Source organism: Phalangium opilio, unplaced genomic scaffold, assembly GCF_054372755.1.
Source record: "Phalangium opilio isolate 3A_F unplaced genomic scaffold, DU_Popi_V2 ptg000089l_1, whole genome shotgun sequence".
NCBI classification, from domain to species: Eukaryota; Metazoa; Arthropoda; class Arachnida; order Opiliones; family Phalangiidae; genus Phalangium; species Phalangium opilio.
In genome coordinates this window covers 2,802,367-2,817,327 of record NW_028324194.1, presented here as the reverse complement: position 1 = coordinate 2,817,327, position 14,961 = coordinate 2,802,367, and the positions used below count along the sequence as shown (strand labels likewise).

The 14,961-nt window shown below is 37.3% G+C and overlaps 2 protein-coding genes across 11 annotated transcripts in view; one reads left to right on the top strand and one right to left on the bottom strand.

Annotated features, from left to right (window-relative positions):
• Positions 1 to 14,961, bottom strand: part of LOC149646989 (uncharacterized) — a 31,955-nt gene that overhangs the window by 3,457 nt on the left and 13,537 nt on the right. Inside the window, exons 1-11 of one of the 10 annotated variants that reach the window (XM_089849824.1) lie at positions 11,536 to 11,744; positions 6,408 to 7,385; positions 6,131 to 6,327; positions 5,888 to 6,026; positions 4,827 to 4,892; positions 4,378 to 4,459; positions 4,204 to 4,308; positions 3,751 to 3,882; positions 3,529 to 3,659; positions 1,979 to 2,067; positions 1,021 to 1,770 (exon numbers count right to left, since the gene is read on the bottom strand). In XM_089849824.1, coding sequence (XP_089705950.1) covers positions 1,021 to 1,770; positions 1,979 to 2,067; positions 3,529 to 3,659; positions 3,751 to 3,882; positions 4,204 to 4,308; positions 4,378 to 4,459; positions 4,827 to 4,892; positions 5,888 to 5,919 — 1,387 coding nt within the window. In that variant the 5' untranslated portion in view covers positions 5,920 to 6,026; positions 6,131 to 6,327; positions 6,408 to 7,385; positions 11,536 to 11,744. The other 9 variants (XM_089849823.1, XM_089849825.1, XM_089849826.1 and 6 more) reach the window with 9 other exon arrangements.
• On the top strand, positions 8,601 to 11,516 carry LOC149646991 (uncharacterized). The gene is made up of 2 exons (XM_089849851.1): positions 8,601 to 9,071; positions 9,200 to 11,516. Exon 2 carries the CDS (start codon positions 10,506 to 10,508, stop codon positions 11,436 to 11,438), a length of 933 nt encoding a protein of 310 aa, XP_089705977.1. The 5' UTR covers positions 8,601 to 9,071; positions 9,200 to 10,505; the 3' UTR covers positions 11,439 to 11,516.

Sequence of the window (14,961 nt, the reverse complement as noted above, 5' to 3'; positions counted from 1 at the left end):
AAAAAATATCGGGTAGAAATATCGGTTCATTTATAACCGATACCGATATGGCATCGGTATCGGCCCATCTCTACAATTTAACGCTGGAACTTAAAGCAAAGCTCGGGTCCAGTGGATCTGTGAGCACCGAGTGGATACCCTACAAATTGACTTTCCTCCTGAATTCCAGGTTTGGCTTGGCGAAGGCTAGTGGGCGGTTTTTATAAATGCACTTATAAATCCCGCCCACAAATGCCTTCTGCCTTCGCCAAGCCTAAACTAGAGTTTATAAGGAAAGTCACCTGGACCCGCGTTTTGCATTAAAATGTTTATGTTGAATTTAAGAACGTGTAAATGGTTCAAATAGGCTGCAGCAAGGATGCAAAAATAGTTAAAATAACTCGGTCCATTTAAGGTCGTTTATTACAATGTCCTGAATGAAAGATTAAGAAAGATGGAAACAGAGCTCGGCGAACGATATTTTTGGATAAAAATCGCAGACACCTTTATAGGTTATTCCTGACTATTCTGAGGGCCGGGTTAAGCAATTTTGCACCCGGGGGTCGAGATAATACGCGCCCCCTTAACCCGGGAAAATAGAACATCAAATGTTGCAGAGGGGAATAGTTTAACTCAATGCGCCTCCAACAAGCCTTGCGAAACTTTTGACGACACACTACTAATGTCCAAGATTTTCCCTAAATTGGTGCAAACGCCTCACTCGGGTACCTTGATAGCACCCACGTCAATGGCACATTCCATTTAAAATTCTAAGGCGCTAGATCAGTTCGGATTTCCGTTTCCCAATTGACGAGAAATGGACCCATGATCCCATCGGTACTGATCTGTACAAAAGAGTTACCTCGCTAAATTTGCATTGACGATTAGGAGGGGGAAAGATTATCGTTAACGCAGCTCCGGAAATAAAACTGGTTTTAAGCCGATTAGAGCAAATTCTGAGCGATCTCAGAGCAGTTAATTGGAATACACTATGCGGGAAAAAATAAGTTGTAATTTCCGAACAGGACGACGCGGTATTACCTTCGCAACTATTTTGAGCGACATTTTCAAATGCCTCCGAACTATTCTTTTCAGCTTCAATCGGACCTTCGGGTTCATCGATTTCCATCGAGACGGAGGTCAATTCTGATAGTTCATCTGGGTTACATTGTAGTTTAGGTACACACACTGGCACACTCAATGACCCCGGATCAGCAAACTCCCGATTTGGCAAGGACAGTTTCTCGGTTTGATTTTGTCTACTATCACTTATCTTTGCATCTGTCAAACTGATTCCGGATTGGTTGTCATCAAGATCGTTTTCTAGGGAATCGCTTTCGATATCTGCCTCAAGAGAAAGATCCAAATGTTTTTCGACTTCAACATTCAATTCCGGAACACGAAATTTCAGCGACCGAGTTGTAACATCCTTTGTTGAGACACTTTGCAATTTAGGACAAGAATCGTTACTGTTAATATTGTTCTCGAGAGGTTCCCGTGGCGAATCCCTTTCCGTCGTTGAGCGAGGAGACATTTCGACTTCGTTTTTGACCTCGAGGTCAGGTGAAGGCGCGCAAAGAGGGAAACTGTCACTGTATTTCAATTTAGCGACACTTTCATTCGTAATTCGCCTTATTTTTTCAGCCTTTTTCAAGGTAATTTTAGTTTCGGTGTTTGTATCGCCAACCTCCGCAACGCATTGAGGCTCAGAAACAGATGGTGATTTTGGAATAATATCTTCTTTACCCAGCATGCCTTGGACATTGACAGCTTCGGTATTTCGCAATGAGCCTATTTAATGAAAAACATTAAAAATAAGTGTCTTATTAAATGAGAACTACATCAGGTTGGGTAAGCGTTACTATAATGCCACATGATGTCTTTGGCAATTAGTAATCCTTTTAAACAATACATCACACGGACCATGTCCCTTACCAGCAATGGGCGGCGTCAATTAGAAGCATAATTAACATCAGTGAAGCAATCGAAATTTACGTACCATTACCAGATTTCTTGAGTTTATTGGCCTCCGTGTCAAGTAGATTTTGGGAAATGTCGTTGATTATCTCAGCAGCTATACTTGGCAAACTATTCAAATAAAAACAGCACCGTTTTCAATATAAATATAATTCTAGATTCTAAAAATTTACGAGAGATTGCCATGTTTAGTGTAATATCATTGCCGACTTGTATTAATAAAGGCCTATAGGTGATCCTTGGTTTTTTTTCTGATATTGGCAATGGCCGTCGTGATCTGCCGCCGCTAGACGTCGTTCTTAGGGGGAAAATTTTGTGGCGGGAACTTCAAAACGAATGAAAATGCCAATAGGAGAAAGCTTACTTTTTGCCTTGAGGTTGGGGGTTTTTTTTTTTTTTTTCTGAATAAAGTAAGGCAGTTTATTTAGAAGTAATACATTTACTTGATAACAATATATTTGTCTTTATCTCATTTAAAGTGCGTTTAGAAAAGTATGTTTTCTACTTTTCTATCACAGTACAGTGTAATATTTTCAAAATAAGTGTTTTGATTAGTACCTAACATATGAAATATTTTGAATCACATTACAACTTTGCATATTTTCGGGGGATCATTAGGGGTTTCACAAGCTTATCTAACATAATATCACATAAATTAATATATACATATCACAGTAGGATTGAAAAGGTTTAGTAACTTATTGCGTTATTGCATTATTGCATACTTTATAATACCTTAAATATCTTGGCGAGGTAGAAACGTTAAGGGTTCTTTAACAAAATCAGATACGAATCCTACGATGATTTATAATTTGTAATTTAATATACTTTTGATTTGTAATTATATTTTTTTATTTGAGGTTCATGTAATATGGCCAACCCTGTGAATATGCCTATATTTACCAAAACATTACTGGGGTATTTTAGGGCAAGGAATGGGGGTGGATACGAAATCTGAGAGAAATACGCTCCTTAACTGCGGAAACGATTGGGTCTGGTGGGACGCTGAAATAGGTATATATTAATTTATGTGATATTATGTTAGATAAGCTTGTCAAACTCCTAATGATCAACTATGCCAAAGATATAAGTGACGTTGAAGAAACAGTCAAAACGTACAAATTAAAACCCTTGCCCCGAAAATATGCAAAGTTGTAATGTGATTCAAAATATTACATTGTACTGAGATAGAAAAGTAGAAAACATACTTTTCTAAACGCACTTTAAATGAGATAAAGACAAATATATTGTTATCAAGTAAATGTATTACTTCGAAAAAAACTACCTTACTTTATTCAAAAAAAAACCCAACCTCAATACATAAAGTAAGCTTTCTCCTATTGGCATTTTCATTCGTTTTGAAGTTCCCGCCACAATATTTTCCCCCTAAGGGCGACATCTAGCGGTCGCTAAAAAATTGGTATGCCGCCCCATGGGTAGCTTCTTACCTATAGGCCTTTATTAATACAAGTCGGCTATGGTAATATAAACGGTCTACGGACGCTTTTAGCGACATCAGTTTTGCCATTATCGACTAAACATCCAAAATACCCAAGTCGCCCCTTTAGATACCTTTGAATTTCCTCTTTTGGTTGTTGCTGCATCACAATTGAAAGGGTTAATTCCTGGCCATTAATCCCAGAATCATTTTCAACGGGTTCAGTTTTCACATCATTAGCTAGTTGATGTATTCCACTTTTCTCCTATTTTTTAATTAATTAACAATAATTAAATCGCACTCTTAATCTGATTCTCTTTTCTAAAGACTGTGAAAATAAAGAATGTATTCCATACCATCAGACCTTTGATTCTCCTTTCCAACTTTTTAATGACCCAATTAAGTCTTTCAATTTCGTGTAATTGCTTATTTATCATTAATGTTGTTTTCTCTCTCTCCTTTTCCATGTTTGAAATTGAAACATTACACTAAACAAAAAAAGATTCCATTACAACCCTCAAGTTAATATTCTCGGGACTTTCTTTGGCCGAACGTATTTTAAAGGGAAGAAGGGGGATCAGCAACACAGCTCTTAGTTGCGTTTCCTTGTTAATGAAGAGGGACATGTTACCAATATACCCTGAGATGAGAGACAATCCTGATAGGTATTGTCACCAATAATCTTAATTATTTCACCCACTTCTACTTTAAGGGACACAATAAAAATGGGTTTGATCCTAAAAGGGTCTCTTTTTTTGAGCTTAATTTCACTATTCTAAAAACGGTTCCCCCTATGCTTTGAAAAATACCTCGGCTTCCAGTTTGCTGATTCGATCATCTTTGGCTTTTAGTTCATTGATCAGATCATCTTTGCTTAAGTGATCGTAGTTACGATTTTCCTCATCTTTCATTTCCTAAAAACAAAGTTTCCGTAATTTTCAATTTGCCTCAAACAGGGAATATTTCAATAATTTCGGAAATACCTCTTTAATCGCCACCCTTTGAAGGTTTACTAAACTCATTTCGGAACTTAGTAAAGGGAGTTTGTGAAATTGTAAATCTTTCCTAAAGTAAAATATTTATTCAAACTCGAGGTGTATCAAAAACGAAAGAATAACAAAAAAGGGCTCCCAACACATTGTAGCTTTCGCTATCAAAGTTTAAAGAAATATGGCAAAGCTTAACTAGTGCAAAAAGGTTGTCACAACCATCACAACTAATAGTGTAATTTTGTCCAAGACTATTGAATTCCTCAAGCGCATTTTATGAATACAACTACGACTAGTACTTATTTATTATTTATTCTAGTAGCACTTTTAGTTTTTGAAATAGCAAAAATTATCCACTCCTTTTCAAGGCATAGTAATTTCGATAGGTTTGCATCCGTTACACGCCTTATTTACATTTAAGTTGCATTATACTCATCACTTACCAGCTTAAACGTTCGACCATAACACGACAGTCTTTCACAAAATCCATCATACTTGGTACAGCTTCCCTGTTAAGATAACCTTCATTTATGTATTATTACTTGGTACAGTACAGGTCTGAAAGCCCGTATGTCCTATTGACCGCAATCATAGCTGTCCGCGCTCACTTCATTTCAGTGAGCCCGAGCGTAGATTGAGCGAGGCTAACAAATAAGTTTAGAGCCCGACCCAGCCAGAAATTTCATGAAAAACATTTCTGAGGTTGAGCCCGGGCTCACAATACGTCACAAAGTGAGCCTGAAGGTTCAACGGTAAAATTAACGAGAGCTTGCTCTGAGCCCTGTTACAAATTTTATGCCTTTCTTGAGCTCCAGCGAGGAGAATTCAAAACTACGAGCCCGATCATTTTGAAAGCAAGTTCACATGAGCTTGCTAAATGTTTAAAGACCTAGCTCAAGCTTGAGCTTGCTAAATTGACTGAGTTAGAGCTCCAGGTGAGCCCGCAAAAGATATTAGAGCGAGGTTGAGCAGAACCCGTCAAATTATGCGAATGAACCCGAGCCGAGCTCATTTATAAAAACTAACTTAGCTTGAGCTCACTTTGTGCTCTAAGGAAAAACTGTTTCAATTTTGAGCTGTGAATATTTATACGACGATGCCGCCATCGATAGTGGCAAAATGTTTTTAGTAGGATAGTAGTAACAAGTTGGGAAACCAAAATAAACCTTTCCGAGTCGAGACGCAATGAAGAGGTTTTTCTTTACATAATTAAATATAATTGATATTAATTATTTTAATCGTCATTAAGTGAACCAAAAGTAACATAAGAAACCTCCCTTCGGTTTAAATTTGCATGTTCATTCTGTACTGGCCTCTCAAGTACGACACTAAGGACCCCTAATTAAAAGGCCAATATATTGCTCCCCCATTTCATTTTGCATGTTTATTCACGAAGGGCTGAGTATGCGCCTCTTTTCACGGCAGAAATACAGTAATATTGCAATATTTTGGAAAAGGCGGCAATTTAAGATGCTGATCAGAACAAAAATGGGGGAATATTTACCTACGATTAGTTGGCACGATGTAGCGTTCCATACTATTTTCTCCGTTATAGGTTTTGATTTTCTCGTAGGGGGAATACTACTATCCTACTAATCAATTTCCCACTATGGAAAACGGCTTTAAAAATGGAATGAGCCCCACTATTTTACAAAAGTATATAATATACGTAACATTTTGATAATAATAAAATTATAGCCATAAACAAAGATTTAGCGTTTCCTATCAGTTTAATATAAATTCTTACCAGTCAGGGATAATATGAACGTTTCTATTTTACAGTAAGGAGGAACCGTCACTTTAAAAGAGGAACTGCATGTCCATTCGACTCGTCAATCTTCAGCAGACGACACGACATCACATTCTCAGTCTATAGTTCAAATTGTTCGCAGAAGCAGTGCCGTCGTAATTTGCTACGGCCTCTTAAAGACTCACCTACTAAATCTGTCCGTGAGTTTTATTTGAGACAGCAATAGCATCATTTTTATAAAATATTAGAGACGATTGTAATCATCGGAAGGTACCTCAATGTTGTACATTTTATTTTATATCCTGTTTTTTTAATCATATATATTGCCATTTGCAATTTGTCCTGGTCACCGCCTTATTTCTCAGCCTGGCTGCCAATTAGCCTGTGAGGCTGTGATACTCCCCTTCGTCCGAACAGGGTTGGAAATAAGGTAGGTTTACAACCAGTTTATTAATTGGTCGGACCAATTTATTTATTAATAAGCCTCGGGTCAGTGGTCCCAGGGACCACTTTGTTATTTATCCTTTGCTATTTATCCTTAACTATTGACAGAAGTATATAGGGGGAAGTAGGTTTCTCCATGGTTAATTAGTGTAAGTCGTCCATCTACCCTTAAAAACAAGTTGAGTAGTCAAAAATTTGAATTCGTCCAATCAGCGAGAGTCTGAGATTTAACCTCGTTTTTTGTCAACGCGCCACCGTTCGGATATAAAGCTAATTATAAAGTCTCGCGCCACGATTGTCACGTCGCGCGCCTAATTTTACCAAATCTCGTGCAAAATTTCATTCAACACGGAACGTGCCACGAGAATTTTGTTAACAAAAAGGTAGGGCGTTACGCGATTGGTCGGCAGTCCTTGTTTAAAATTATCCTTAAAATTTGAACCTAATTTGAATTTTAAAATCATTCGGAAGTATTTCTTGAATGTTTAACTATGCAGACTGGTCTTATAATTGGTACAAGAATTGATAAACAAGTTGGGAAACCAAAATATCACCTCTCTGTGTCGAGAGGATTATATAAACTTAAGTATCCAATGAAAACGTCGACCTTTTTGCCCTCATCCTTTCCCGCGCTTTGCGCTTCCGCATTTCATCCTTACTCTCAACATTGTCTTCCTTCATTGTACATAAAAAAATCAAATACTCACAAAAAGAAGCGGCAAATACCTGCTGGCTCTTTACAACCACTTAATTTGACTTAATATCCAACTTCCAAACACAAATATTTACTGGTAGATAAATTAACCACCTACAAGCAAAGAAAACTTCTCAAGAATGGCTCCCGCAAATTTAATAGGTCTATTTTCAACTAGGTGGGCGTATCTGATTAGATTTAAAATATATATTTTTGAAATTTTTGGTCTGACTGTTATCTATACCTAGATGGTTTTCAGTCAAGCAAACAAGGAGCATAAACACAATAGTGGAAGCTTCAGTCTTAATTAAAACATGTAAAACAATTATCATCTTTGCAAATAGCTTACACATGTCTTTTTTACCAATGCCTAACCGTTTGGATTTTTCTAAAGCAATCTTAGCACAAAAAAACATTTTTTGATACAAAATAAATGTTTTATATTCTTATTAAGAATTAAACGAGAGGATAAAAAAGGTTTGTCCTCTCGTAATTTTTTAAGCTTTTATCATGATTACTCTATACAACAGTAACAAGGAGTATAAACCCATTAGTGGAAGCAGTATTTTTTTTCCGAAAAAATTTCGCTTATGTTTATCCTCTCTAGACTTCGCTAAAAACGTATTACTCCTACGTAAAATATTAATAGACAGGCAAGGATTCATACCATTAAAGAAGAAGCGCAATATTATCCATATTTTCATTTCATATACAGAGAAAAGAAATTATTATGTTCTGAGAGGAGCTTCGCATTTTTGTTGTTGTTTTGAAAAATATATCGCAATGCACGGGCCTTGATAGATATAGGAGGCAATGAATGAAATATATCACAATGCACAGGCCTTGATAGATATAGGAGGCAATGAATGAAATATATCACAATGCACAGGCCTTGATAGATATAGGAGGCAATGCACGGGCCTTGATAGATATAGGAGGCAATGAAGGAACTATATCGCATGCACGGACCTTGGTAGATATAGGAGGCAATGATAATCTCTCTCTTTGCACGAGAGGTTTATCTTTTATATTTAAATAAATATAATTATTTTTAATTATTTTAATCTTCAATAATTATCATTCATAATAGTTAAATCGTTTAAAATAAAGTTATACCTGTTATCTTCTCAAACTTTGCTAATATTGACGTTTAAATTGAAGCGTACCCCTCTTACCCGATTCTTTTAAAATTTTGGTTTATATATAGAAATTGTTTCCCTTATAATAGTAAGGAAAAAGCGCAATTGGCCATATGTCTAATCAGCGCCACTAGCGGATGGTCTGAAAACTACTCCCATAGAGTCTAGGTATATTTAAGCGGGTTTTCAGAATTTCCGCCAGGTGGCTCGAATGCCGCGCCATCTGACGGAAATTCTGCAAACCCGCTTTAATATACCTAGACTCTATGGGAGTAGTTTTCAGTTCAATCGTTTGCTAGTGATTTGAACGTTGGTTGCTTTGCTTGCACGTTTATTGCATTGCTTGCACGTTCATTGAATTATTCAACGACAGTGTAAGTTACCATGGTTTCAATGGATTCTGGGAGCACGGTAGTGCTCCCAGCCAAGTCGAGCACTGACATCCTTTTCTCGAAGCAACTCGTGGCTCTTTTAAGCCCACTGTAACTTCGCTATGGGTATAGGTAAAAGTCTGAAATTTTGCTTGCCACGAGGACTGTCAATTCTAGCTATAGTTTCCAAATTTCAAGATCCTACCCAATATACTTTTCGAAATATCGCAGGTGAAATTTACCTTATTTTGTCACTCACTCACTCACTCACCGATCATCAAAATTCTAAGGTACTTCTAGGGTAGATAGAAACTTAAAATTCAGGATTTAGTTTTCATTTATTTTATAAAGCACAGAAAAATTAAAACATCCCGAAATTTTTATAAAATTGTTCTTTAGTTCTTTATTTTAAAACTAGATGGCGCTGCCGTCTTTTTAACAGTAATAGTGTGTGTTCTTGATGAAAGGACGTAATGGGCCAAAGTTAACCGAAAGTTAAATATATATTAAAGCTAATAGGTGTAGTAATTTAAAAGAAATGTGTCGTAACTGATGCTACATTCTTATATTAGGATATCGCGTACAATCTTTATTGCATATTCTCTGCGGGTCGAAAGGGGTAATTCAGCGTAAATATGGAGAAACGTTAGCGATTATATTGGTAAACGAAGTACCACGAGAGGGTCTTCTTTTAATATAACTACCGAAGTATAACGAGAGGGTCTACAAAAAGAAGTGAGATCCTATGAAAAACATTAACATGTACAAAAATGGGCCAAGCCTCGCTTCGTGCCCGCTCCGCCGTAAAACGTTCTGAGATCCCATGTAGAGCCAAGTCTGCCTTTTGTTCTCATTCAATCGCCAATTGAACAATTATGTTATAAATTAAGTCCTTTTCCTAATTAATAACCAATATTCTTTGACTCTATCATTATTATACATCTTTGTTCGTATCAAAAATATCGTGACTTGGCAAGCGCAGGTAATTACCTTATAAATGTGTACATAAGGTTATGTATAACTCACCTAATAAACATGTAAATAGGGTTATGCATAACTCACCATATAATTTGTACATAAGGTTGAGCATGACTCATCTTATAAACTTGTACATATCCCCTATACCATAAACGATTTAGTGAACATCCCTTCGATTATTTTAAAATCGGCAACGATTTAGTGATTTCCTTTTAATATTACTTACCTGCGATTGCCAAGTCACGATATTTTTGATACGAACAAAGATGTATAATAATGATAGAGTCAAAGAATATTGGTTATTAATTAGGAAAAGGACTTAATTTATAACATAATTGTTCAATTGGCGATTGAATGAGAACAAAAGGCAGACTTGGCTCTACATGGGATCTCAGAACGTTTTACGGCGGAGCGGGCACGAAGCGAGGCTTGGCCTATTTTTGTACATGTTAATGTTTTTCATAGGATCTTTCTTTCTTAACATGAAATAGCGTTTAAAATGGGTTTTTATTTACGGACTATTCTGATTTGTTTGCTAGTGATTTGGACGTTGATTGCGTTTTTTTCACGTTGTTTGAATTGAAGCAATAGAAAAGCCGTAATATTAGTTTGCTAGTGATTTGAACGTTGGTTGCTTTGCTTGCACGTTGGTTGCTTTGCTTGCACGTTGGTTGCTTTGCTTGGACGTTCATTGGATTGCTATCTATATTCTATTGTTTGTTCTTTACATACCGACGGACATAAAAATGAATAGAGCTATAGAAACTGAAACTTTATTCCTGAATAATGATGATCCCACTCCACACCGAGTGGTTCCTATGCCTGGAGATGGTTCATGTCTCTTGCATTCAATATCATTTTCTGTGTTTGCGAACCTTGAGTCGTCGTATGACATTAGGCGTGCGATAGTGAACTATGTGTTTGAGCATTGGGATCAGATGCACCTTTATACGTGTGACGGGCATGGAGACCCTTACAATAACGCTGATCTGTACGCGACGGCAATACTGCAAGCTACGACGTACGGATCTGTATCTGAACTTATGGCGGCCGCTGCTTTGTATCCCTACACTTTCGAGGTGTATCAAAATGGCCATTTGAGTGGACATTTTGGTGATAATCGTGGGAACCCAGTGAAACGTTTACGTTTCTCTGGCAATTTTTTAAGAGGTCATTTTGAAGTGCTCATCCCTCTCCCTAGTTCTTCTCTAACGACTAATGAAGCTTTCACGCCAGTTGATAAGTCTTCCAAACACATTGGGATTGGGAGACCCAAAAAGATTAAAAGAGGAAGGCCTAAAACCTCAGAAATGACACGTTCTCAACAACTTAAACAAGCAGCTTACCACTATCGGCAAAACAACCCTGAAAAACGAAAAGACACACTAGCTCGTTATACTTCTTCACACCCGGAAGTTAACAAGGCAGCAGTAGCGCGCTACACTGCTTCGCATCCGCAAGTCAATCGTCAAGCCGTAGCTCGCTACACTGTTTCACATCCGGAAGTTAATCGTGAAGCTGTGGCGCGTTACAACGACTCACAACCTGAAGTTAATGTTGAGTCAGTCCGAAGAAAAAGATCAAGCAACAAACTACAGTTGCAATTGAAAAATTTGGAAAAATTTACTCAAGCTCTAACTATAAAAATTAAGGACAGGTTGAAAGCAGAAAAATTATAAAATGGACGGTTCACACTAGAAAATTGGCTCTGGGGAACTTTAACAAAACAGTTGAAAAATTAAGACAAAAACTAAAAATATCAATAGAAAAACTGACCGCATGTCCTGCAGATAGTACTTTAAGTGACAAATTAGAAGCTTTTCTTGGAAAATCGGAGCACCGGGATAACCAGGAGCCATACTATGCACACGAATCATACAAAGTCTATGAAGCTAAAGATAAAGCTATTGAAATTGATAATGCGGGCAAACCGGTCTTTGACACGTCAAAATAGATTCCAAAGGTCTAGTCTGGGTTTGTTGTGATGATTTGTGCGCGTTAGATGAAAACGTTATTGTACAATTAAAAAAGTGTTTGGCAAACTGGGTGAACAAAACCACAGTTCAGTATTACTCATCAATACAAAAAGGACAACTGCTTAAATCTATAGCTTATGTCAAAGGTGTAAAATCGCATTTTCCACGCCTCAGAACAATAATAAGAGAAATCTATGAAGTACAGAGCATTTGTAAGCTTTTGAAGAATATAGATGAATCGTTACAAGCGACAAATTGAAGGAATATGGAAAGCAACAAACAGTTGGAAGTACGGTTATGGAAAATATAAATTCCAATGAAATTATGGAAGATGATATCATAGAGAAGCATAGAAACGCTTTCAAATCCTTTAAACTCAAGTGTCTTGATACTCCAAAGCTTGAGTGCATGTCATGTATCAAACTTCGTTGTTCAAGAGATGTTTCATCTATAGAACGTTTACGAAAACCTATAGACACTAGTGTTTGGAGCTATCTACTTGACTACTACAAAAAAATAAACTAAATTACAGTCTGCACATTTGTCATTCGTGTTTACGAAAAATTCGAGCAAATCAACTGCCATCAACCTGTGTTTTGAATGATTTGTACGTTAGTGCTATTCCACCATAGATAAGCGTGTTAAATGACTATGAGAAGATTTTAATCCAGCGCGCCAAAGCATTTCAGGTCGTAATGTCAATGAATCCTGTCGCAAACAAACATTTGCCTAATCAACATTTGGTGAAAAAAGTAAAAGGCAGAACTTTCCACCTTCCATTGCCACTTGAAGAAACGCTTAAAAATATCTGCCTGCCAGAAGATCCGATTAACATCAACCCTGAGCTCTATATCGTGGTTCGTGGTGTGCCAACAAAGTCAAAAATTGTGTGGGAAGATATTGTAGATATCAACAAGGTTTATGCTGCGTTAGAATACCTAAAAAGTGTAAACGCTCACTACTCTCAGATAAAACTCCCACGATCGCCTCATCAATTCATTAGCTCTATAAATGAAAATGTCCAACATATTGTGGACCGGCCAGAACTTCAGGTAGATGACGTTGTTGTGGGTGATTGTGCACTCCTAACCCAAATTACCATTGATAAAGAGAGGGATTATGACCAATACACCATTTACCCTTTGCATGAGAGGAGAAGAAACGTTCCAATTTCAGAGCTCTACCAAATGCTTAAGGTTAATGCTGCTCCCATTGATTCAAGAGATAAAGATTTAGATGTAAAGTGCTTCCCCGACCTTTATGTAGAAGGAAAATATGGCCAGTTTCAAGTTCGTCAGCAAAGATTAACATCAAGTGAATTTATAAAAGCTAGATTAATGTCAAAACACTGTCAGTTTCGCTTAAATCACCAATATCTCTTCTTTTTACTAAATGATGCTAATCTGCGTCAAATAAATTCTGGCATTTTCTGTAAAATGAACTGTGTCAATCAAAAGGAACAAATTACAGCTCAACAATACTTTGAGATGCTTAATAAAGATGAGTTTGAAGGCGACCTAACTGCGATATTTGGTAGATTGAGGAACACCGAGCAGTACTGGAAAAAACCTCGAAACGATGTTAACTGTATGACGCAAAATTACGGGTTCCTTACCATAAGTCCTTCTGAATGGATGTGGGATGACTTACGTGAATACATTATGGAAGTCAACAGTCCTGAAATGGCAAACAAAAGCGTTTCTCAGTTAGTTGCGCTTGACCCTGTCTCCACTTCCCGCTTCATTGAAAACAAGTTTAAAGCTATGTTGGATTTTATTACGTCATCAGATGACCCGCTCGGTAACGTTGTAAATTACTTTTGGAGACGCGAATATCTATCGCGTGGGGCGCAACATAACCATTTGATGTTGTGGGTTAAAGACGCCCCTATCCTTCACGAGTCTTCACTTGCAGAGGTTGCGTCTTTTATCTCTAAGTACGTAACTTGCGCTATACCCAACAAAAACCTTTCGCCAACTCTTCATCAGCGAGTCACGTCATACCAAACCCACAAACATAACAGCTATTGCATGCGAAAAAAGAAAACCAGAAAAGGTTTTGTATCAGTTTGTCGATTTGGATTCCCACGCCTAGTCACTGAACTCCTTACCATAAGAGATATCGTTGAATCAATAGCAGCGAGAAAAACGTTATCTTCCAACAGTCGACTCTACAGTATTGTTCGAAAAGAGGAATGCGTGATGGTTAATGACTACAATGCAGCAGTTTTGCTTGCGTGGAATGGAAATATGGACATTCAATATGTTGGTGAAAAAACCGCCATTCTAAATTATTACGTAACAAAATATACAACCAAAAGTGAGAAAACTCATGCAACTGATATGTTTGAGGACATAAACTCTACAAAAACGTTAAGAAGTCGTTTATTTAACATCGGTCTTAGAGTGTTGTCTAGCAGAGAGTGTGGAGCCCTGGAAGCTAGTGACACTCTGCTCGGAATTTCTCTCTATGGCACTGACCCCACTTCAACGATTAGATGGCTTGATGTCAACATTTATCGAAATCGCCGCGTTAAGTCTAAAGCTGATATGATGATGCTTGAACCAGAGTCTACTGATATTTATTACGAGTCTTGGATTGACGACTATTATCCTAATAGGCCCAAAGAATTACTTGTATAGTTTCGCTGAAAACTATGATATAGTTAAATCGCGCCCAGTTTCTACCAAAGTCGAGTATTATGTTCTTGATGAGAGTAAAAGATTCTTGAAGAGAAGGGATAAGCCTTACCTCATTAACGATTACGGAAGGGTGTCATGTCATATCTACAAGGGCCTACCGGCCCTGTAGAATAAACTATTAGAGACGACTGTAATAAATTGGAAGGTCCCTCAATGTTGTACATTTTATTTTATATCCTGTTTTTTTTAATCATATATTGCCATTTGCAATTTTTCCTGGTCACCGCCTTATTTCTCAGCCTGGCTGTCCATTAGCCTGTGATACTCGTCTACGTCTGAACAGGGCTGGAAATAAGACAGGTTTACAAGTATAAAACCAGTTTATTAATTGTCGGTTTTGGAAAAAGTAGACGGTGGGACCAGTTTATTAATTCGGGGTTTCTTCTTAGAATATTTCTAGCTCAACACATTTTCTGCCAATTCTACTCCTAGTAGTTAGTACTCTTTGGCTAAAACTTCCCTACTATCAATTTGACTATTGATCTCGACTTGCGTCTATTCAAGAATGAGTTCTTGCAAAAACG